Below are 24,774 nucleotides of genomic sequence, written 5' to 3'. Positions count from 1 at the left end.
TAAAATGGGTGTGATCATCGCTGCCTCCCAGATCAGCTGTGAGGCTGACAATGAGATGATGGCCATGAATATGCTTTGTACACTGCACAGTGCCATCTGCATGTGATGGAGCATTATCATTTGAGGCCTGATAATCCAGGTGGGCCTGGTGACCAGAGAGGGCAGGAGGGAGGAGACTGAGATGCAGCTTTGAAAGATGGGGACACTCACACACTAGTAGGGAGAAAGGGCTGTATTTCAAAATGGAAAGCTGAGGAATAAAATGATAATGGCCCAGAGGTGGAACAGTGACAGACTGTTCCCAGGACAGGGAAAACAATAAGGTCAGGGAGTGAGCCCTCCCACGATTCTGGACTGCAGGTTTCCAGGCTCACAGGTACTGGGTCAGTAGCCCCTGATGGTCACTCAGAGCTGAAGTCAAGTCTTTCAGATCCCGGGGTCAGCAGCAGCCTGTCTCTCCCCAGGCCTGCAGAGCCTCCTCAGGTCACAGGGGGGCCATGATGGGGGTGCCTTTCCCTGCATCCAGGATGATCAAGTCCACACTCTCCTAGTGTTCCCAAACTCCTTTCCCCCAGCGGGGTGAGGACCCCTGGACATAGGCTTGGGTCACAGATGGCCTGTCTAAACTGGGCTCCAAGCTTCTCCATCCCCTGGACAGGGGTTGCAGTGATTGATGGGTTTCCAGTGTGTTCCAGGCAGGGGCTTGGAATTGCAGACTAGCCTGGCCTGCAGAAGCCCCAGATGGCCACTTGTGGCTGGGGCTGACCCATCCAGGCCAGGCCCTGGGCAGTCCAGACTGCGGCTTCCTCCCAGGCCCTGTCTATCCTAGGGTCCTGGCTGAGGACAACGGCAGCATCTCCCTTGGAGGAGTCCTTGGGAGGAGGCTGTGGGGGTAGGTTCCAATTCCACCCCTCTACAGCTCAGTCCCACTTGGGGACAGGACAGGATTTCTTGGTGGAGGTGGCGGGGAGGCAAGAGGGAGGGAGGAGATGAGGCAGAGAAAATGGCAGGGCTGGAACTGGAATCCAGGGATTCCACAGTCCCTCAGCCTTGTACCAATCATGACTACACCCACTGGCCCCTGGGCGGGGTAAGTGGGGGCCTCAGCGTGCGCGCTGAGCCAAGCAAGGAGACCCAGGCAGGAATAATGGCCTAAAGGGTTCCAGTTTGCCAAACCCTCACCCCACAGGGTACCCTGCCTCCCACTATGGAAAGAGAAGAGAGGTACAAATGGGAAGCTGGGGAGGCCTCTTTCACATACATGGGGGTTCCATAGAGTAGAGGCCTCGGGGAGCAGATGACCCTGATTTGACCTCTGGTTCTCTGGTCATCTCTGCCTACCTTCCTCTCCTGTCTACCTTGCTCTCCTTATCCAGCCTCGATGGTCACATTGTTTCTCTGACCTCCCTCCTGCCCCTCGGCCACACACTCCTTGGAGCTGTCATTCTTTCCCTTCCCTCCGCTCTGCAAAGTTTATTGTGAGCATCTTATCAAACCTTGCAAGAACTGGTGGGGGCCTCAGAGCCCACTGAGTCTAAACTCCTATGGTATAGGTGGGGACATTAAGGCCCGGGGTCATGTGGGTTGTTGCTTGTCCAGGGTCACACATCAGAATCAGCAACAGAGCTAGGACTAGGCCTTTGACTCCCTATTTTTCTCCTGTCCTTTGTTCTGGCCTGTCTGTCCTCAAATGGGAAGAGCTTCTATGCTCTTCACTCAGTTCAGACTTTGCCTTCAAACCACGGCTGAAGGCGCTTCAGGGCCTGGCTCTGATGACAAACTGCACCAGACTGGGGCCAGCTACCAAATCTGTGGGCCAGGGCTGGGCGCCAGTTGGGAGACCAGACTTCAGGAGAGAAAGCAAACCTGCTCTGTGCCCCAGGTCTGCTTGGGGGCATTGCTGCTCAGCCTCCTCCCTCCATACTCACCCCATACTCACCCTCTTTCCCCAAAGCTACAGTCCAAGGCCATGTTCAGAGAAAAGAGCTCCTAAACCTCTGCCTACAGACACACAGCTCAGTCACTCAGAAAGACACAAACATACACAGCTTATACACAGGCACATGCATACAAAGGCAGGCACCTGAGACACACACACTGCTCTGGGGATGAGGGTCTGCACTGTGGGTCATTTCCACGTGAGGTTCATTCTTCTGAGTGCAAGGACATGTCTCCTCCTTTGTGGCCTCCCAATGCCCAGCCTAGAGCCTGCCCCAAAAGGGGGTCAGTCAGGGTGTGTGGAAAGAGTGAGCTGGTGCTGGTGTGGGAGGCCACAGGAGCCAGGCCTCCATCCCCAGGCCCTGGCATGAGGCAGGAAGCCCAGCCCAGGCCAGAGGAGCCAGGCACAGGAGGCTCTGCTCCTTAGTACACACCTTCCCTCATCTGCCTCCAACTGCGACTCTATGTGGTCCATGAACTGGCAGCATGAATATTATCTGAGAGTTTGTTAGAAATGCAGTTTCAGGCCCACCTCAAACAAACTGATTCAGAAACTCTGGGTCTGGGACCCAGCAATCTGTGTTTTAATAAGCCCTCTAGGGGATTCTAATGCGTGCTGCAATTATCAACCAGTGCCTGTGAGGACCGGCTGACTCAGGCTAAGGAGGTGGGTGAAGTCCGGAGGCACAAGCAGCTGTTTACGCCCCCTATGGGTAAGGCTGTTCTTGTGCTGTTCCTGTGCTCTGGGGCACCCACACCTGAGATCAGGCACATACTTCCACTCATGCCCACATACGAGCATAACAGATTCTCAGAGAGTCCACACGCAGGGCTCTGGTGTCCAACGGACACAGACAGGCGCCCAGATGGAAGTAGGTGAGGACAGGGGACATCCAGCCCCACAATGACCTTGTCCCTTCTGAGGCTCCCGAGTGTTCCTCCACAGGCCAGAGAAGCTGAGTAGTTGTCCAACTCAGACCAGGCACCCCCAGCTGAGAGGCCAGGTGGCCCATGTGCCTGAGAGTTTGGAGTATGTGCTAAACCAGCAAAGTCCTTTCTCTGCATGGACGGGCCAGAGGCAGGGGAACGTGGGGGATCAGCAAGCAAAGCTTAGGCGGGAGCATACCACCTCTGAGCCATGACATGCTGCCTAGATGTAGAATTCCCCTTGACCCCTTCCTGGGGCCGCTCCCAGTACCCACCCTGCCTCCCCACTCCTCTATTGGCTCTGGCCTGTGGAGCCCCCAGCTGCCTACCCGGCCCATCACCAGGCCTGGCAGCACCTCCCTCTAAGGATCTGGAAATGAAATCCTGGGCTCTGGAAGCTGCAGGGGATGTGGGGAGGGAGGGGGAGGCTGAGCTTCCTCATGCTCAGATCTGGTTTCGCTACCGCTTCCCGTGGCACAGGGCCACAGGCTTAGCCACTGGCTGTGCTATATAAGGCCTGGTGGCTGGACCGCCGGAGAGAAGACTTGCACCCCTCAGCTAGGAGTCCCGCTCAGGACACGGTGAGTTCCACTCTCCTTCCCCTCACCCCATGCCTGCACCCCACTGCCTGCTCAGCTACCTCTGCCCTCCTCGACCACCCACATCTCTCCCAGAGAAGACTCCCCTTTGAATTCTCTCTTCTCCCCTGTTGGCCCCAAGTCCTTTCCCTCATTCACCTGAGGTCAGGGGCCCTCAAAACGTTCCAGTCAGGGGCTCTGTACCTCTGGATTCCCTGATGTTTTCTTGCGGCCAGCCAGTCTGCTTTGTCAGAGAGTTCTGGAAGTGTGGGTTGGAGAGCCTAACCAGCACAGCATATGCTAAGGAAATTTCCGTAGGCTGCCAGATGGGAAATGGTTTTTCCACAAGGTGCCTCAGTCCACCTTGGTCTCCCAGACAGTCCTGGAGCAGCAGGGTGGTCTCAGACTGAATGTTGTGCAGGCCCTGGAGCTTGGGGTAAGGCAGCAATGGCTGGAGACCTCGGGGGCTCCCATGCCTTGGGTTCCCTTGGCTGAGAAACTGGTGGTGGTGGGGTTAGCAGGCTTAGACTTAGATGGTTTGCACTGTGGGATTGATTTGTTCTTCCCCTGGGATAGCCAAGTGCTTCTGGATCTTTTTTTACAGAAAGGGGGAGTCTCCCCTTTCCCACCACACCCTGGACTTTGGAGGTTGAAGGGAACCACTTTTGAATCTCCAGGAACTGCACAGATTCTAGATTGACCAGAGCTCTGGGGAAAGATAAAAATGAGTGGGAGCCTGGGCCACGCCCACGGACCCTTGCCCTTACTGCCAGGCCTGCTTTCCACTCCCCAGTCCTGCAGGCCCTAACCATGCTCAGCAGTTACTGGGGAACTCTGGCTTCTCACAGTGTGTGCCCTCTGCTCTCCCTCAGTGGGCTCCTGGCTGTGTAACTCCCAGCCAGCCAAACAAGTGGGCCAGAAATGGGTTGCAGCTGCAGCCCATGCACATCTGGGAATGTGTTCATGGAAGTGGTGTCCAAAGCAGCTGCCCCATCCTGCTTCTCTGCCCTGTAGGGGCCGCTGTAGTCCAGGCTGTAATATGTAGCCCCTTTGTGTCAGTGTGGGCCCCACCACAGGGAAGTGAAACATGCCCATGCCCCCAGGCCCAGGTCTTGGAAGTGATTAATGAATTGCCCAAGGCTGCAGGGAGTGAGCCCAGGCCCCTCCTCATTGGCAAGAAACCTCCTCACCCCTGCTGTCCCTTGGGTCCCCTGTGGGGCCCTGGGGCCGGGATCCAGGATTTGAATCTAGGTCCGTCTCATTTGAACTCAATGCTGAGCCTCTGCACCTCCCAAGCTGTCCAGATTTATATATTGGGCACGTGTCACCTCCCACAAGGCTTCATTCTGTTCACCCTTCCATGCTTGATAGGACAAGAAACAGTTCTGTTCGAGCCCTAAGAGATGACTTAGATATGTGGAACCTGACAAGCTTTGTTTCTTTGCAGGTCATCTGATCAGAGAAACTTCCGAGGGAACCGCAGCCCAACTCTGTAAAGCACCTTCCTCCACCTCCTGCGACGTTTCCCGCAGCTCCTGGGGGAAAGATGGTGGGGACAAAAGCCTGGGTGTTCTTCTTCCTGGTCCTGGAAGTCACCTCTGTGTTGGGTGAGTATCTGCTAAGTATCTGCTGTCTCCCAAGTCTCGCACTTGCCATAGTGAAGTCACATCTGGTCTGGGATCCAACTATGCGCAGCCTTAAGTCACAGCAATGGCCTTAAGACCTGAGACTCATTTATAGATTTAGTCATGATTTATACCCTGCTTTTTTCCCCAAAGGATTTGAGAGAGTTCCCAATATTAAAATTCACAGACTAGAACCCTTTTAATAAGGAGAGGGATAAGTCAGTCAGAGGGAGAAAAGAAGATAAGAAGGTTACCACCACTGAGTGCTGAATTTAACTCTGAGCTTCCTGGCAATCAAAGCAAAAGAGAAATATGAGATCACTGAGTTCTCAGAAGCAGGTTTGGGGTTTGGTCTGGTTTTAGTTTCATGACAATTCTTCTGGCCTTAACTCAATTTCATTTGGGCACTGCAGACAAATGTCACACATGCCAGAACCCCTTTTGGTCCCTGGTCCTCTGACCCCATCCTCTGGACACACTGAGTTCTTCAAAGAACAGGTAGAGGGACTCTGCCTGGTGGACTCCCCAAGGCGCCTCTAAGCATCAGACCTTTCAGCTCTATCCTCTTCCTTCCCTCTCCTGATTTCTAACCACATGCTTCAGTAAAGCACACAGACACATGCACACACCTCAAAACTCTCTTTTCATGCACTTCAGGCTTTGTGACCATCCATGCAGGAACAAAGGCTGTCTCGGCATCTTGCCAAGCCCCGTGCTGCATGTCCACCTCCCACCTTGCTCTTTCCAGCCTGACAGTTGCTATTTGTGAAGATATCAGACTAGTTTGATTAAAAGAGCTCCTATTACCCCATTAAGTGGCATGGATAATTCTTATTTGGCTCCTCACAGGAGAGTTAATTTCCTTTCAAAGCTTTTGCAGCCCTCTGCTCTCCTCTTTCTGATTCTGGAGCACCCCCAAGCCAGCCTCAGGGAGGGCGAGGCTGAAAGCTGCCTGTGGCCTGAGGACTCCCTACTCATCTTTGGGTACACCCCGCCAACTGGGATAAAAAAAAATTAAGGTCCACTGCCCCAATTAAGCCATGAAAGTCCTCTAGGCGAGGGTGGACACAAGCCAAACTTTGTTACGGGAGGGAAATGGACATCTATTGTCAGGTATTGAGCTAAAAAGAGTAGCTAACACTAATTCAGCAAACACTACGGGCAAGGCATTGCTCTAAGTGGATTTTATGAATGAGTTTATTTAATCCCCACAATCCTCTGAGGCAGGAACTATTATTATCCTCATATTATGATGAGGGAACAGGGTTCCCTGTCCAAGGTTACATAGTTAGGAGGCGGCAGAGCCTCTGGGGCTTATGCTCTCAATCTCTGTATACTTCAGAGATGTTCACTTGTGTCACCTCATGGAAGCCTCATGCTAAGTGGACCTCACCACTCTGTGAGGTGAGAATTAATATCTCCATTTTATAGATGAGAAAAATAAGACTGCATTCTGCCAACAAGGAGAGGCCCAGACCCTAACGTAGGAGCCCTGGCCCTCTGACTACTCAGCAGCAGGGGTTTATTTCCAGAACAAGAGCAGCAAGGCAACTCCATTTGTTGAGCATACAGTATATGCTGGGTCTCTTAACATTCATTATCGTCCTAAATAGGCACCAGAACCCTATGATGTACTGACTGTGAGTGCAGTCCTATTTTAGGGGGAAACAATTAGAAGAATAAAGCTTTTGTAAGCTTGCACAGCCAGTAAGTGACAGAGCGGGGGTCTGAACCCATTTCCAGTGCTCATGCTCCATCTATCATATCACCTGCTTTTCTGCATCTTGAGGGACTGGTAGCAGGACCCTGTTGGGCCCCTGTAACTAACAGCCCTGGCGTCTCACTTCTCCTCTTGGCCCTCAGGGAGGCAGATGATGATTACCCAGTCAGTGAGAAGAATCCAGCCTGGGAAGAGGACCCCCAGAATCTTTGCCAAGCCTGCTGACCCCGTGGAGAGTGAGTCAGGGCTGGAGCAGGGAAGGGTTAAGAGAGGAGGGTCTTTACTGAGCTTGCTAAGAGAATCTCTCTGAAGCCAGCTTTTCATGGAAAACCATTTTTACAAGGTATTTGGACAACTCAAAATTGTGGAGCCACCTGATATATTCCAGGAATAATATAGGGTTTGCTGGGGCCAGAGCACAGGCTGTGGGGAGAGGGGAGAGATAAGGATGGAGAGACGGTAGGGGCCAGCCTACCCGCCCCTGAATGACTGACTGAGGAAGTGGGGAGTGGTGGGGTCCGGGCCACTTGGAGAACGCTCACCCTGACTGCAGCCTTGCAGGAGGAGTGGGGATGGGTGGACGGGGCACCTGAAGTAGAGACTGGGCAAGGAGTCACTGACATGGTGCAGCCAGGCTGCTGAAAGCTTTAATGGAGCCCTTGGCAGGGGAAGGTGCAAAAGGTTACATAATGGGAGAGATGCTAGAGAGACAGAGGCGATAGGGCCTGAGACCGAGTCGGGGTGGGTGAGAGGTGTCGTGGGTGATTCCCAGGGGTTGAGCAGGACAGGGGAATGGAGCTAGCTGGGGCCCCAGGGCCTGGCTCCTCCACACTCTGGCTCTATCTCTCAGGTCCTGGAGAGTGGACAACATGGTTCAACATCGACCACCCAGGCGGGCAGGGTGACTATGAGAGGTTGGATGCCATTCAGTTCTACTATGGGGACCGTGTGTGTGCACGGCCCCTGCAGCTAGAGGCGCGGACCACCGACTGGACACCCGCAGGCAGCACCGGCCAGGTGGTCCATGGCAATCCCCGTGAGGGCTTCTGGTGCCTCAATGGGGAGCAGCGGCCAGGCCAGAACTGCTCCAATTACACTGTGCGTTTCCTCTGCCCGCCAGGTGAGCCTGACCTGCTCCCCACCACCCCCCTCCCACCAGCCTCAGCACAAGAGGGCCCAGGACCTGCCTCTGGCCACAGGAGCTCTGGATGCCACACACTTCAACTCCTTAACAATAACCCATTAGGGTCATGCAAGTCATAATATTCCCACCAGTGTTTATGGGTCCTTTCCATTTAACCCACTTTACTGAGTGTGTGTGGCATGGCAATGGAAACCACAGATTCTGGGTTGGGCTGCTTGGGTTCAGATCCTGGGCCTACCATCTGACCTGAGTTCCTACGGTAAACTTTTCTGAAGCTCTCGGAGTCTCAGGTTTTTCACTTATAGAACAGGGGTGATATTAGTAAATGTTCATATGGGTTTTCATGAGGATTAAATAAGATAATGAACGTAGAGGGCCATTTCTCTTATAGTTTCTATATGCCAGACCATGTGCAAGTTGTCCACATTACTCAGCCTTTACAGCTGACCTGCGGTGAATCTCACGTTGACAAGGTACTCCAGGTTCAGAGAGGTGAGGAAGCCTCTCACTATCACACCGCTGATGAGTGAAGAGCTGGGATTTGACCCCACATCTGTGCAGAGTGCAGGACTTCATGCTTTTCGTGTCCCCTTCCTTACACTGGACAGCACAGAACCAGCGGCAGGTCTGCCCACCTCATGGAGATGGGCACCCTCTTCTCTTGAGATCCCACGAGTGCACACAGCTGGACCCCTCAGGCCCGGGTGGCCGTGGTGGTCATCAGGCTGGTCAAGGTCTCCTGGCAAGGTCTGAGGCCCCCATCCTTGCCCACGGACCTCAGACCAGACATGAGGAGGGTGGCCAGAAGGGGACTTGATGTCTGAGTCACTGAGGTCCCAGGACCCTGACTTCACGGGGTGCCCTTCGTAGAGAACAAGGCTGGTTCCTTGTGGGTGGAGAGCGAGAACGGCACTGTCTCTGGACATCCTAGGACAGCATATCAAAGTCCCAGTGCTTGGCCATGTCCTCTCAGGGCCTCCCGTAGCCCATATGGTACCTTTGTGCAAATGAGAGACCACTTCATCAAGACACTTGACTTCTGGCTGTTGGAAAAATCATTGCGGTGAACATAAATATCAAAGACACGTATGATGAGACAGAGGCCCTGTCTCTCTGAGGAAAAAATAGCCTCAGGCAGATTTCCTGACAGAGACCCCTTGGGAGGGAAGTCAGACTCCGTCGATCATGTTTTGCAGGGTCCCTGCGCCGAGACACAGAGCACACCTGGAGCCCATGGTCGCCCTGGAGCAAGTGTTCTGCTGCTTGTGGTCACACGGGGGTCCAGACCCGAACACGCACCTGCCTGGCGGAGGCAGTGTCACTGTGCAATGAGGCCACTGAGGAGGGCCGGCTCTGCATGGCCCAGGCCTGTAAAGGTATGACCCTTGCTCCTGGGACTGGGCAGGGCATGGGGCTGAGCTGAAGCAGGCTGGAAGGATATGTTAGCGTGTCAGACTGAGATGAATTCACTCATTCACTTACCAAGTATTAACTGGGCACCCATTATGTGCTCTGATGGGGGCTGTAGAGGATAATGTGAGATATTTTACCTTAGGAGAATCAAAGAAGGCTTCCTAGATAAGGTGTTCCAGGCTAAGTCTTGAAGGATAAATAGGAATTAGTCATGCAGGCTAATCAGGAAGGGTAACCAAGGCTTAAGGAGGAAAGACAGAATATGAGTCCACTGGCTGGGATGTGGCTGAAGGAGGGCCAGAATCCATTAAGACCTCCTGATGGGACCCCTCCTTCTTCCACAGCCTGTGACCTGACCTGCACCATGGGCATGGCAAATGCTGACTGTGATGCCTGCATGTGTCAGGACTTTGTGTTGCATGGGGCTGTCTCCCTCCCTGGGGGTATGCCAGCCTCAGGGGCCACTGTCTACCTGCTGACCAAGATGCCTAAGCCACTGACCCAGACAGACAGCAGCGGGAGGTTCCGAGTCCCTGGCTTGTGCCCCGATGGCAAGAGCATCCTGAAGATCACAAAGACCAAGTTTGCCCCCATGATGCTTACAGTGCCCAAGACTAGCTTGAAGGCAGCCACCATCAATGCGGAGTTCGTGAGGGCAGGTACGTGACCTCGCTGGGACAGGGCTGCACAGGAAGGCTGGACTTTTAAATAAAGGGATTATGGTGCTAGGAGCTGGCTTCCCAGCTTACTCAGAGTAAGACCCCAAATCCCTACCATGGCCTACAAGGCCCTACATCTGCTGCACCTGTCCTCCATCCATTACTTGTCTGCTCTCCTCTCCCATTACTCTCCCTTCCACCCTCACTGAATCACTCTACACCAGCCACAATGACCTCTTATCCATTTCTCAAACACACAAGCTTAATTCCTGCCTCAGGGCCTTTGCACTTGCTGTATACTCTCTGCTTTGAGTGTCTTCCCCCAGATAGTCACATGGCTTGCTCCCTCAAATGTGTGAGCTCGTCCTGGCCACCTCATTTGTAATAGTCACAAAATAGTGTGAGTTTGGGAGATCATAGAGAGAGGCTGGGGGAATTCAGAAATGGTGGAGAATGGCCAGAAAATTCTGCTGGAGGCAGCAGAGCAGGAGTATCGCACAATTCAGAACAGCCAGCTCTGTCCCAGTGGCAGTGCTTGGCAATCTTGGCACAATCAGTGCTGTCAATCTTGGTCCCTTTGGTCCCAGGCTGAGGGTGTGAAGGAGATGGACTCCATTCTTAGACCTCTTCCCTTAGAGAGGGCCTGGGGGTGGGGGTAAAGTCATAACAATTTTAACACACATCAAAGAACATGAAGAAGCAAGGTTCTGGAGGATCTGTCACAAAGAGAAAAACCAAAACACCATTTCTCATCTTCTGTCCCAGAGACTCCATACATGGTGATGAGCCCCGAAACAAAAGCCCGGAGAGCTGGGCAGAGTGTGTCCCTGTGCTGTAAGGCCACTGGGAAGCCTGGGCCAGACAAGTACTTCTGGTGAGTGTTCTGCCAGCTACCTTGCCCGAAGTCTCCTCTTGGAAACCAGAGTTTTCTCACACTGGGTCTGGACTTACTAATCATAACAATAATCAACCAAATAAAGTTACAAGTAAGGACTCGATGCAGAGCCCATAAATAGGCATTTATAAGCAGGAGCCTGCAGAGTTGAGGCCATGCAGGCAACTAGAAAGCCCTGTCATTGACCTCTTGGAGCCAGGGTCCCCACACAGCAGCTCTGGTCTCAGGGTCCTGACTAGCATATTCTTGGGACAGAACAAGGTTCCTCAGCCCTACTTCCACTGACTAAGGCAAATGAGGTCAGAGTCCCTGATGGCTGTGAGTCCTTTACCCTCATAAATACGTTACAGCCATTTTCTTGTTTGACGCTCCCCAAATTCTGTGGAGTCAGCTGGGGATCACCACTCTCATTTTACAGACTAGGCAACCAAAGCTCAGAGGGATGGGATGATCTGTCCTGGGATCCACAGCCAGCTAGTGGTGGGCCTGGGACTCAGAATCAAGTCCCTTGACCCCCAGGCCAGTCAGTACGCTTGGATGAGCTGAGTCAAAGGCAGTGTTGGCATCTGTAGGGACCCATCCACCATCTCTCTCCCTGGCTGCTTGCTCCTGGAACCATCTCCAGAGATGCCAGCCTTCCCACTGCCCCTCAGGCTCTGCCTCTCCATCCCTTGTAGGTACCACAACAGCACGCTGCTGGACCCCTCCCTCTACAAGCATGAGAGCAAGCTGGTGCTGAGGAACCTGCAGCAGGACCAGGCTGGGGAATATTTTTGCAAGGCTCAGAGCGATGCAGGGGCTGCAAAGTCCCAGGTTGCCCAGCTGACTGTCATAGGTAAGCCCATCGGGATCCCTGGGGTTCTGAGTCTGCCACAGGGTTGGGGAGCATCCCAGTGGACATAATTGGGCAGTAAAAGCTCAGGCTTTTCTGTGCTATGCCCAGTGCTATGCCCTCTGGGTCACGAAGATGGCATGTACTTGTAACTCCAATCCTACCCCAACAGAGTTGCCAGTCCAGAAGAAATGTAAATAAGAGACAGAAGTAAGGATTAAAAAAAATGCAGCTAAAACAGGAGAGAAGGGGCCACAGACTCTACAGATGAGAGACAGAGACCTGCCAGATGGGGGTGACCACAGATGGCTGCTTGAGGGACTTACCTAGTGATTCTCAGCCCTGGCTGCCCGTTGGGATCACTTGCTGAGTTTTAAAAAGTACTAATGCCTGGCCTGACCACTAAAGAGCCTGTTTTCATGGGTTTAGGATGTGGCCTGAGCATGCACAGATTAAAAGCTCCCTCCACATGATTCTAATTTGCAGCCAATGTTGTGAATCTTTGGTCTTAAAGAATGGCCAGAGATTATGTGTATGGAGGTGGGGGCATTCCAGACCAAGGGGCCAGAATGAGCAAAGGTACAGTATGGGAAACTGAGAGGGGCTCTTCAAGAAAGGATGACCTGATTAGAGCTGGATTCGAAAAGTGAGCTGGAAGGGGAGACTGGAAACCAAGAACAATCAGGAACCTGTACTTGGAAAGTGAGGGAGAGGAGGGTATCCTGGTAATTGGCCTAAACAAAACCAAACAAAAGGCAGAGGAAGAGAAAATTTATTGGAAGGATTCTGGATTATTTCACAGGCTCCAAGAAAGTTGAGCAACAGACCTTAAAGACAGACAGGACGCCAGGCACTTGGATGTCTGCAGAAATGTGGAGCGCCTTAGCAGCAGTTCCCAGCCCATAATACCAGGGCTCTCCATTTGTCACAATTATTTTTAATACTGCTTTACCATTCTGAATTTATAGATAATGACTACATATAATTTCCAAATACATATATGCACACAGTCTTGACTATATAACATAAAGGAGAAATGAAAGAAAGTAATCTTAATAAAAATTTAATACACAGTCTGGATTTCAATATGTAAAGGTCTTGGCATAATGACATAAGAAGGCCAACCAAGAGGTCAGACCCTTGCACTTAAATCCAGTCACCATGCACGTGACAGCTACAAATGCTGATGGATTATCATTTTGGTGGTTCACATTCCGTGGGTAATGTTGTAGGTGGGTGATTTTTCTGAGATGAGGAACAGTTCTTGGTATTGATCCCAGCTAAACAAAGTACAACCTTAGCTTGATTTACAAGGTGGGTGCATTCTTTAAAAATTCAATGTATGGTTAAAGCAAGTACAAAATATTAGGCCCTGATCATTTAAAACAGGTTTTCCACCCATGTATATGCCTACTGGGATATGTGAAAGTCTTGCAGGATGCAGAAAAATTGTGCCAGCTATTTCAGGAACCAGAGCAGCAATACACCCTGCCCTCAGAATGCCGGTAGCACTCTCACTCAAAACACTCTCACACATTTTCAAGACCCTTCCATTGAGAACCACTACCTAATGGTCTTAGCAGTCAAGTCTGTTTCCCCATGTATAAAATGGGATTAGTAATAGCTGTTCCATCTCCCTCAGAACAGTTCTGTGAGAATTGGGATCATGGATCTGCAAGTACTTAGAAAACCATAAAACATTACAAAGAGGTAAAGTTGAGGTACCCTTTGTGTTCAGCATAAACTTGTATTTAATATTCATACATTTCCTTCCACAGCCCCTGATGAGACTCCTTGCAACTCAATCCCTGAAAGCTACCTTATCCGGTTGCCCCATGATTGCTTCCAGGATGCCACTAACTCCTTCTACTATGATGTGGGCCATTGCCCTGTCAAGACCTGTGCAGGGCAGCAGGATAATGGAATCAGGTGCCAGGATGCTGTGGCGAACTGCTGCGGCATCTCCAAAACAGAGGAGAGGGAGATCCAGTGCAATGGCTACACACTGCCCACCAAAGTGGCCACGGGGTGTAGCTGCCAGCGGTGTACTGAGACTCGGAGTATTGTGCGTGGTCGTGTCAGTGCTGCTGACAATGGGGAACCCATGCGGTTTGGCCACGTGTACATGGGGAGCAACCGTGTAAGCATGACTGGCTACAAGGGCACTTTCACCCTCTATGTCCCCCAGAACACTGAGAGGCTGGTGCTCACATTTGTGGACAGGCTGCAAAAGTTCGTCAATACCACCAAAGTACTGCCCTTCAACAGGAAGGGGAGTGCAGTGTTCCATGAGATCAAGATGCTTCGGAAGAAAGAGCCCATCACCTTGGAGGCTATGGACACCAACATTATCCCTCTGGGGGAAATGGCTGGTGAAGACCCAATGGCTGAGCTGGAGATCCCATCCAAGAGTTTCTACAGGCAGAATGGGGAGCCCTACACAGGAAAAGTCAAGGCCAGTGTGACCTTTTTGGATCCCCGGGATATTGCCACAGCCACAGCTGCCCAGAGTGACCTGAACTTCATCAATGATGAAGGAGACACCTTCCCCCTTCGGACATACGGCATGTTCTCTGTGGACTTCACAGATGAGGCCACCTCGGAGTCACTTAATGTTGGTAAGGTGAAGGTCCACCTCGACTCAACCCAGATCAAGATGCCAGAGCACGTGCCCACAATGAAACTCTGGTCCCTCAACCCAGACACAGGCCTGTGGGAGGAGGAAGGTGACTTCAAATTTGAAAATCAAAGGCGCAAGAAAAGGGAAGACAGAACCTTCTTGGTGGGCAACATGGAGATCCGGGAGAGGAGGCTCTTTAACCTGGATGTCCCTGAAAGCAGGAGGTGCTTTATCAAAGTGAGGGCCTACCGGAGCGAGAGGTTTCTGCCCAGCGAACAGATCCAGGGGGTTGTGGTCTCCGTGATCAATCTGGAGCCCAGGACTGGCTTCTCGTCCAACCCCAGGGCCTGGGGCCGCTTTGACAGTGTCATCACAGGCCCCAGTGGGGCTTGTTTGCCTGCCTTCTGTGACGACCAGTCCCCCGATGCCTACTCTGCCTATGTCTTGGCAAGCCTGGCTGGGGAAGAACTGGAAGCAGTAGAATCTTCTCCTAAATTCAACCCAAATGCTATTGGTGTCCCTCAGCCCTACCTCAATAAGCTCAAGTACCGTCGGACAGACCATGAGGATCCACGGGTTAAGAAGACAGCTTTCCAGATCAGCATGGCCAAGCCAAGGCCCAACTCAGCCGAGGAGAGCAATGGGCCCATCTATGCCTTTGAGAACCTCCGAGCGTGTGAGGATGCACCACCCAGTGCTGCCCACTTCCGGTTCTACCAGATTGAGGGGGATCGATATGACTATAACACTGTCCCCTTCAACGAGGATGACCCCATGAGCTGGACTGAAGACTACCTGACATGGTGGCCCAAGCCCATGGAGTTCAGGGCCTGCTACATCAAGGTGAAGATTGTGGGGCCACTAGAGATAAACGTGAGATCCCGCAACATGGGGGGCACCCACCGGCAGACAGTGGGGAAGCTGTATGGAATCCGGGATGTGAAGAGCACACGGGACAGGGACCAGCCCAATGTCTCATCTGCCTGTCTGGAGTTCAAGTGCAGTGGGATGCTCTATGACCAGGACCGTGTGGACCGCACACTGGTGAAGATCATCCCCCAGGGCAGCTGCCATCGAGCCAGCGTGAACTCCATGCTGCATGAGTACCTGGTCAACCACCTACCACTGGTGGTCAACAATGACACCAGTGAGTATACCATGCTGGCACCCCTAGATCCACTGGGCCACAACTATGGCATCTACACTGTCACTGACCAGGACCCTCGCACGGCCAAGGAGATTGCGCTTGGTCGGTGCTTTGATGGCACATCCGATGGCTCCTCCAGAGTCATGAAGAGTAATGTGGGAGTGGCCCTCACCTTTAACTGCATCGAGAGGCAGGTGGGCCGCCAGAGTGCCTTCCAGTACCTTCAAAGCACTGCAGCCCGGCCCCCTGCTGCCAGCACGGTCAGAGGAAGGGTGCCCTCAAGGCGGCAGCAGCGGGCAAGTAGGGGTGGCCAGCGCTGGCGTGGAGTGGCGGCCTCTCCGAGGTTTCCTGACGTCGTTCAGCAGCCTCTGAGCAGCTAAGTCTTGTGGTACTTGGGTTCCCCCGACACCCCACATGACAGCCATTTTGAGACTGATGCATACACTGTCACTCGGTTAATTTAAGCACATCTGTTCTGATGCAATTTGCTTGTTTGTCTTGTCATGCTTTTACTTACTGTCTTTGTCCCATGATAATGATTGGCACATAGCCCCCAAATGGCAAAATAAAGCCCTTTCGTTTTGTTCTTTAAAAGAAACACAAGAAATTGGCCATTGGTAAACTTGGTTGCCGTCAATGGAAATGTACTTCTTTTTCTTTTTTGCATGGTTTGCCACCGCTGCAGTAATGATAACCTGATGTTAAAGTCCAAATAACCAACATAAAGAGTATTTCTTGGTTTTGCTCCACAGGATATAAGCAAGGCCTCCATCACAGTTTGTACAGATACATGGCAGTGAAATAAAAGAATAAACTACAATATTTTACTTGAAATGTAAATAACTTATTTCTTTGCTGAATTTAGAAATTTAGTGCACAGTCAATGTTAAGCTATTGAATATAGACTGATCATAGTTCCTTTACCAAGTCTGGAAAGAATACTTTCTTATATCCACAACTCTCATTGGTTGCTAATGATATTAGCGTGTTCCCTTTACATTTGCTTTTGTTCCTGCTGGAAGCCCAGTATTGCCCAGAGTAGGTAACAATAAATGCACATTTTATACTTGCTTTTGAGGGCCCTGTCCTGTTTTTAACCATTAAAGTAAGCCAGCTGCTCAGAGGAGCATAGGAGACTCTGGGAAGCAGTTAGAGACGGCGCGAGGCACAGCCTCCTTCTCCTGCTTCCCCACCCCAGCTGCCCCTTCCAGTTTCAGGGCTGGGTAACTGGGCACACACTGCAGTGGTCAAGTTTGTTCTCATGGATCATATTTTCCATTTGCAGAGATGAGCAAAGATTCCTGGAGTTGTGAACACGTTCTGGGCTCCTGAGCAAAGTTAAAAACATGTCCTGATGTTTTTTTTCTCTCTTTCCAGTACTGGGGAGCTTATACAATGGCTGGGCAAGCCAGCCAAGTGGTCCTTTGGCAACCCTCCGCCTCCCCCCCACGGCCTGCTGCCTTCTCCAGCTGGGCTGGCTGACCTCACTCAGAAATGATGGGCTTTTTCTTTTTTTTATTCCAAGCTCTTTTTAGGACACCCAGCTTTTCCAGACACTAGATCGCTGTTGTATGTAATAGGCCCTGTCCCTTGAGTAAAACAACTGGTCCAAATGGACAGGATTTTGTTTTTGGAAAAGGTGTTTGGTTTAAAATAGTAAGTCGAGGCCAGTGGGTGGTGCCAGAGTAAGCTTGCAGGCACTCACAGTCAGGGCGGTGGGTAGAGTGTGGGGTTGGGTAAGATACACTGACTCTACTTCTCCCAACCCCTCCGGAATCCATCAGAAAAGAGATTGCGGATGTGGGGGAGGAGAGGGCATCATTTACAATCAAGACCAAAAGCTTTCCTTGATCCCTTGGCTGGCCCAGTGCAGCTCCTTTTGGTTACCTCTGACCTGGATTGGCTTTATATTCTTGGATCAGCCTCTACCCAGCTCCCAGGGGTTTAGTTCATAATCAATTAGAAATTTCTTTGGCTGAACACTCCATCTCCATGATATTTGAGTAAGTGAGTGAATGCAGCACTGGGGCCTAGTGGCCCAGGGAGCAGCTCTGACTGCTGGGGAGCTGTTTGACTGCCCCTGCCAAGGGGTCAATGTTCAGCTCTCTGTGGCACAGAGGCCTCGCTGCTTCAGGAGTGCAGGCTGCTTCAAGCCAGTTCCCTTCAAACTCACAAGGGTGGGGTTAGGAAAGGTGGGTTGACTGCACTCCCACCCCATGCCCTTTCTGTTCTCTGTTGAGGGTCTGAATAAACAGACTCCAAGCAGGTGGCAGCTGGTACCTGACTTTTTTCTTCACTTGCCAAACATTTATTATCTACTCTATGCCAAACTATGTGTGCAAGTAAAAAGGTCTTTGTGAGTTTATAAAGTATACTACATATAGTGGCACCAGACTTGGAGAGGGTCATGGTCAGAGGAGGCTTCTTGGAGGAGGAGGACATCAAATTTGAGGTCGGAATGATAGTGAGGAGCTGGTTTGCTGCCAAGTGTGGCTGTCAGGAGCAAGGGGCACAAGTAGAAACAGCTTGTGCAGAACCAGGGGGTGGAGTCTGGAAGGCGATGGCAGATGCTGCTAAACACCTTGCTTCCAAAGACAGATATTCTCCCTGCTAGCTGTGTGATCTTGGTCAAACTGGTTTCCCCTGGACCTCATTTTCTTCAACCTGTAAATGAAGGAGTTGTAACCCTAAAACCAATAAGATGTTATGTGTCAATTATACCTCAAAAATAAATAAATTTAAATGAAACAGTTGGTCTAGATAAGAGTCTAGTCATCTCTAAAGTCCTTTCCATGATTTTCAGTGAGGCTAAGAGCACAGTTTCCAGAATGTTGCTGTTTTACCCCACCACTGATGAGCAGGTGTTCCCTTCCCCTGCGGAGACTCTGCACCCTGGATGGACAAAATGGTCACTTCAGAAAAGCCCTGGTGTTTCAGTATCAGACAGCACTATACACTGGCTGAGCACTCAGTTACTGAGAATGAGTTGTACAAGGATGGACATCACCTGTCAGGGAGAAAAGGCACAGTCCGAAAGACAGAGGGGCCAATCAGGCCGCTTCTGCATCCAAGCACGAAAGTTTTCTAAGTAGAGCTGTAGCAGCTGGGGTGATAAGAGAAAAACATTACCAAGGTGTCAGGACAAGAACAGGGTCCTCAAAGACTGAGAGGTCTTAAACCAAGTCGGAAGCAGTATATGTATGGACAGGTGGAATTTCAGGCAAAGAGACTGGCTAGAGTCAAGAGGTAGAGATTGGACTGCACACCAGGAGGCTTTTGTTTGCGAAGAACAGGGGTGCCAGCAGACATTAGCAGACCAGGAACTGCAAAGCCACCGGAATCCAGCCCATCACTCTCTCTGCTTGTTTTTCTCTTACTCCCTCTCACTTTCTGTTTTGCTCTCTCCCAATGTCTTAAACTCAGTCTTGCACATGCTCTATTTCTCCGATAGTCTCTTTGACTCTGTTTCCCTCTTCTTTCTAGGTCCCTCTCTCTGGTCAGTCCATTTCAGTCAGTCGCTCGCTCTCTCAGTGTGGTCTCTTCCCTGCAGGAACCCTTAGCTTCTCTTTGCATATCAGCTTTCTCTACTCCCCTGGGTTCATAGAGAGGTGGCCATCTCCTCTAGTCAATAAAGAGCCCTGCCTGAAGCACAGATTCCTTGGTGAGAGAATCTGATTGGCCTACTTTGAATCACCACCTCTAGTCCAATCAACTGTAGCAATAGTGAGGGGAGGGGCACACAGGTGGTCCCATTATAGAGTCACAGTTGCTGGGAGTTGGGGACAATTCTCAGAGGAAGGGAATCGATGAGTTGGGGAGACACTGCAAAAGGTCAGTATTTCTGGGGGCATAGTGAGCAGATTATTTTCAGTTTCTTGGGAGTTTAGGGCTTTTTATTTCTAAACATCAGGGAATTTTACATACATTAATTTCTGGGTGGTATCTGTTCTTTGAAAGCTCTTTCTTCATGACCTAGTATTTCTTGGTCAGTTTTTGTAGTTTCCATGTGTGACAGGGAGGGAAAAAAGTGTATTCCCTAATCATTGGGTACAGAGTTTTATATAGAACCATTAACTCAAACTTAATTGTTCAGTTCAGTAAGTGAGTCGGAGTCTTCCACTAGACGGTGTACTTATCAGTCTCTGTGATTCCTCAATTTTGGCTTTATATTATTTTTTAATGGAAGCATATTAAGTATTGAGTTTTCATGCCTCAAGTTGAATCTTTTGTCATTATGTAGTTATGTTCTTTGTTCTTAGAGTGCTTTTTTGTCTTAAAGCTTATTTTGTCTAATAATATACCTCCCAACTTTTGGTTAATACTTACTTGCTCAGTATATTTTTACTTTTAAACCTTTGTCTTTTTTAAAAAGATTTATTTCTTATAAACAGCATTTTAGCTTAATTTTAGCTTATCAAATCTAATGTCTTAACTAGCAAGTTTAGTAAACATATATGGTGATTACAGTTATGTTTGGACTTGTTTTTATCATCTTGGTGGCTTTTTACATACCTTTCTCTTACTTGTAAGTGCTTTTGTTTGTGTTTGATCTTACTGCTGTGTGTTACTGCTGGAAATGGAAACAGACTGAAAATGTGTGTAGATTTAACAAGGTGATACTTCATTTTTGTGGTTATCATAGGAAATCGAGTTGTTCTACAGAAGTAGTTCTCCAGGAAATTCAATTTTATTCCTTTTATTTAAGCTCCCAAACTTTTAAGTTCTTACTTTGACCTGTTTTGGATAGAAATATATTGTATTTTCTTAAAAACAAAAGTAACATAATTCAATCTTTTCTTGATGTATTAGGAACACAATTATGAACATCAGCGATTCTGGTGGTACAATAAAATGGCAACCAGGACTGATATGATACAGAAGAAGCTTGACCAGTACAAATGACTTCAGACTAGATACTCTTCTTGCTGGGTTCTTGCATTCATTTCTCTGTTTCCTCTTTTTCTCAGTCAGGCCCTTCAAGAACCCTCTGGTATGATTAATCTGCCTGCTTCTAATGCCTCTTCCCTTTCTTTTTCTTCACTTGTGGGAGGGGGAATCAATACTTAAAATGTGTACACAGACTCAGAAGGAGATTGCGAAGGCCTAGGTATGAGCAAAGTACATGAACGTTGATGTGCCAAATTTGCAACATCTATTTTGGTGACTCAGAAGCCTTTCCTCCCCATTTCCTCCCTATTGACTAATTTACCAATGGGTACTACTTTACACACACAGCCCAGTGGCTGCTTGTGTATAAATAAATATGTTGCAAGTAATAAATTATTATAATTGTTACTGAAGTAAATATCATTTTTATTATCTAATATTATGGCTAATACAAATTAATTGAAAACTGAGAAGGACTTATAAACCAAGGGTCCATATCTTCCCTCTTTATCTTCCTTTTTCAGTTCTTCGTTTGAAATCAAGTGAGCTCCTTACAAGGCTAAGGTATAATGGCACAGGGAGAGGTCATCAACAAACTGGCTAGGAAGCAAAACTAAAAAAGGGATTTTTTTACAGGCATAAAAAGGAAGCCAAAATAACAGCATTACACAGTAAAAAAGATCTTTCCTTATTAAGCACATACTGTGTACTATCGGTCAAAGACTCATTTATTCCTCACTTTAACCCTAAGAGGTCAGGGGCATCTGAATTTAAAGTCAAAAACCTTGGAAGGAGGCTTAGGAAGTTACGTAACTTGTCCAATGTCACACAGCAGGTAAGTGACCAAGGTGGGATCCATACACCAGTCCTTCCACACCTGACATCCATGCCTTTTAGAAAATACCAAACAAGAATTTCCTGGCACTCTCTTCAAGATTTGGTACACCAGAAGTTCCAATGGATTAGCCTTAAGGACACTTCCCCCGCCCCTCCACCCCCGGCCACCTGCCTCTACCCAACAGATTCAAAGAGGGAAGCCGTGATGAGTTAGCGCCATCTGCTGAACATCTCTCTGAACATCAGGAAGAAAGACCACCCTCTTCCTGAGCTGAGGTCATCGCCAGACCCCGGGTCAGGCCCAGGGCGATGGTGAGCACCCTCCTGTAGATCCTTTGGTCTCCCTACAGTACCAATGCCGGGCACTGACTCCCTGAGGGAGAAAACGGTGGCAATTGGAGGAAGCCTAAAAAAGAGACCAGGAGAAATAAAAGCATAGGTTTCTATCACCACAGTGGAAACGCAGCTTATTCATTTCTGCAAATAAATCTTAGTATCTCCTGATTCCAGTATTCTAGCAATTAAAAGATTCCTGAGCCCCACTCCAGACTATTTTATCGAAACCTATAGGAGAGGAATCTGGGTGTATTTTAAAAAACACTCCAGGTCATTCTTAAAAGAAGAAAGGATGGGGGTCGGGGTGGAGGCACTGCCTTAATGGAAGGCAGCTTTTTATCCCTGATGTGAGCTATTTCTGGTAGGGAGTGGAGATTTTGCAGACTCCTATAATCTGCAGGATGGGAGAATATATTTGTAAATGACATATCTGACAAGGGGTTAACATCCAAAATATATAAAGAACTCACATGCCTCAACACCCAAAAAACAAATAACCCTATTAAAAAATGGGTGGAGGATATGAACAGACACTTCTCCAAAGAAGAAATTCAGATGGCCAGCAGGCACATGAAAAAATGCTCCACATCACTAATCATCAGGGAAATGCAAATTAAAACCACAATGAGATATCATCTCACACCAGTTAGAATGGCCAACATAGAAAAGACTAGGAACAACAAATGCTAGAGAGGATGTGGAGAAAGGGGAACCCTCCTGCACTGCTGGTGGGAATGTAAATTAGTTCAACCATTGTGGAAAGCAATATGGAGGTTCCTCAAAAAACTAAAAATAGAAATACCATTTGACCCAGGAATTCCACTCCTAGGAGTTTACCCTAAGAATGTAGGATCCCAGCTTCAAAAAGCAGATGCACCCCTATGTTTATTGCAGCACTATTTACAATAGCCAAGATATGGAAGCAACCTAAGTGTCCATCAGTAGATGAATGGATAAAGGAGAGGTGGTACATATACACAATGGAATATCATTCAGCCATAAGAAGAAAACAAATGTACCATTTGCAACAACATGGATGGAGCTAGAGGGTATTATGCTCAGTGAAATAAGCCAGGTAGAGAAAGATAAGTACCAAATGATTTCATTCATCTGTGGAGTATAACAACAAAGCAAAACTGAAGGAACAAAACAGCAGCAGACTCACAGAACCCAAGAATGGACTAACAGTTACCAAAGGAAAAGGGACTGGGCAGGGTGGGTGGGAAGGGAGGGAAGGAGAAGGGGAATAAGGGGCATTATGATTGGCACCCATAACATAGGGGAGAGCATGGCAGTATAGCACAGAGAAGACAAGTAGTGACTCTATAGCATCTTACAAGGCTGATGGACAGTGACCGTAATGGGGTATGTGGTAGGAACCTGCAAATGGGGGGAATCTAGTAACCACAATATTGCTATGTGGTTCTATAATAATACCAAAAATGTTTTAAATATGTGGAAAAAAAGTGAGTCCCCATTACATGCCTGGCACTATCAATGTCTGGTAATCTGGAGGATCAGGGTTGAGTCATGAAAAAGTCATGTCTTTATTCAGAAGATACAGTGATTTCCAACAATGATAGCTCTCTGACAGGCTGTCCCAGAAATTTTGGTGGAGGAGAAGATGAAATTTTGATGTTTATAAAAGGAGTTTTGGGTAAATTAAAAAAAAAAAAAGATTTTGAGAAACGCACTTTTGAAATCAGGAGACTTGGGCTCTATTTCTTTGTTTCTGACTCATTATGTGGCCTTGACCAAGTCCTTGCCTTTTTATAGGCCTGTTTCCTCATCAGAAAAATCCAGGGCTACTGGATGACTCACTGACTCTAACCTGTAAAAATATTTTCCACTTACCAACTCATAGTGTTCACAATCCTGGGAGGTATAATCAAGTATAAAAGATAAAAATGAGTTTTATGTAAAATGGAAACATTAAAAAGTTATGTGCCTTCTGCTGTGTAGTTCACAGAAGGCAAATAACTCCAGATAAGGAGTCACCTTAGGTCAAACTATTTGAGCTGGAAAATTGTACTTGACTTCCTTCTTTAAGCATCGTTAACCTGTCAAAATCAGGTTGAAAGTATTTTGCTCCAAAGAGCTGATAAGATGTGACCACAGGTATTTGCCATCACTCTCCTTGTAGAGGATCCATTTTATCACAAGGAAAATCTCAAATGGTTCTGTGCTTCCAAACCCAAAACTTGAGGGGATAACCTGATAGTAACCTGACCAGATGTTATTCATGCCCCGCCAAGTGAAAGAGAAGGGTCCTAGCATGCCTCTGGAGCCCCATCACTCTTTGCCCAGACGTGAGGCTCTGCTCCATCCTATGGCTATCTGCTGTGCCCTGGAGCAAGGACACCGTCTCAACCTGTGAATTTCAACTCAGGGAATGTACACTTACAAAATGAAACATACTCCTTTGTCAAAAAGCCAAGTGGTTACTAAAGAAGGATCCTTTATATTTGAACCCTTTCCAACACAGATGTTATTTAAACTTGATACCCTCTGTACTCAAATACCAAATGGGAAGTCTCGGTGGTACAAGTTCCCCAAATTTGAACACCATTGTAAGACCTACCCCATTTTGTGCAAGGGCCTAGCACAAAGTTAGTGTCCCAATCCATGCTTGTTGGGTGCTGATCCTAATAATCCAGGTATATTCTGATGCACAGAGTATAGTTTTAGGGTCATGCATTGAAACTACCAAATTCAAGTTGTCCGTGTGATGAAAACAGAACTGGTGTGATGCCAAGGCCACATGACCCTTGTTCACATTGCTGAGGAAAAGTTAAACCGAGTTGCGTACAGTTCCCTTTGTTTTGTACGTTCTAGGGCAAAGTCTGCACTCTACTAAGCAGGCATCTCCTGGGAATTCCTTTTGGGACACTCAGTCAATTGGATTAACCACTGTATGAATTTGTAGAATTTATTAACATTCACCTCTTTGTCAATTACAATTTTCTCTGATTATATATCAGTTTTTCTGAAGACACTATCTCAGCTTTCTACCAAGCAGAAGTATTGTTGGAAGATAAGCACTTAATTATTTATTGAATTTCTATTGTGTATTCAGCCCAAGTTTATAAAGAAATACTCGCCTTCAAAGAGCTCAAAGTCCAGTTGGGAATACAAGCTAAACACACAAAACATCGGCCCATAAATAAAACCAAATGCTCGACTGTCCTGGGATTAATATAAGGACAAATTATGCAA

At 48.7% G+C, this 24,774-nt stretch overlaps 1 protein-coding gene across 1 annotated transcript; it reads left to right on the top strand.

The window, feature by feature from the left end:
* The first annotated feature begins 3,332 nt into the window (after positions 1–3,332).
* Positions 3,333–16,325, top strand: CILP (cartilage intermediate layer protein). The gene is made up of 9 exons (XM_017666424.3): positions 3,333–3,446; positions 4,891–5,050; positions 6,932–7,024; positions 7,639–7,908; positions 9,129–9,308; positions 9,690–10,004; positions 10,770–10,878; positions 11,577–11,734; positions 13,510–16,325. Exons 2-9 carry the CDS (start codon positions 4,990–4,992, stop codon positions 15,876–15,878), a joined length of 3,555 nt encoding a protein of 1,184 aa, XP_017521913.2. The 5' UTR covers positions 3,333–3,446; positions 4,891–4,989; the 3' UTR covers positions 15,879–16,325.
* The last annotated feature ends 8,449 nt before the right edge of the window (positions 16,326–24,774 follow it).

Source organism: Manis javanica, chromosome 8, assembly GCF_040802235.1.
Source record: "Manis javanica isolate MJ-LG chromosome 8, MJ_LKY, whole genome shotgun sequence".
NCBI classification, from domain to species: Eukaryota; Metazoa; Chordata; class Mammalia; order Pholidota; family Manidae; genus Manis; species Manis javanica.
The sequence above is the reverse complement of the archived record's forward strand: the minus strand, read 5'-3'. Positions and strand labels throughout refer to the sequence as shown.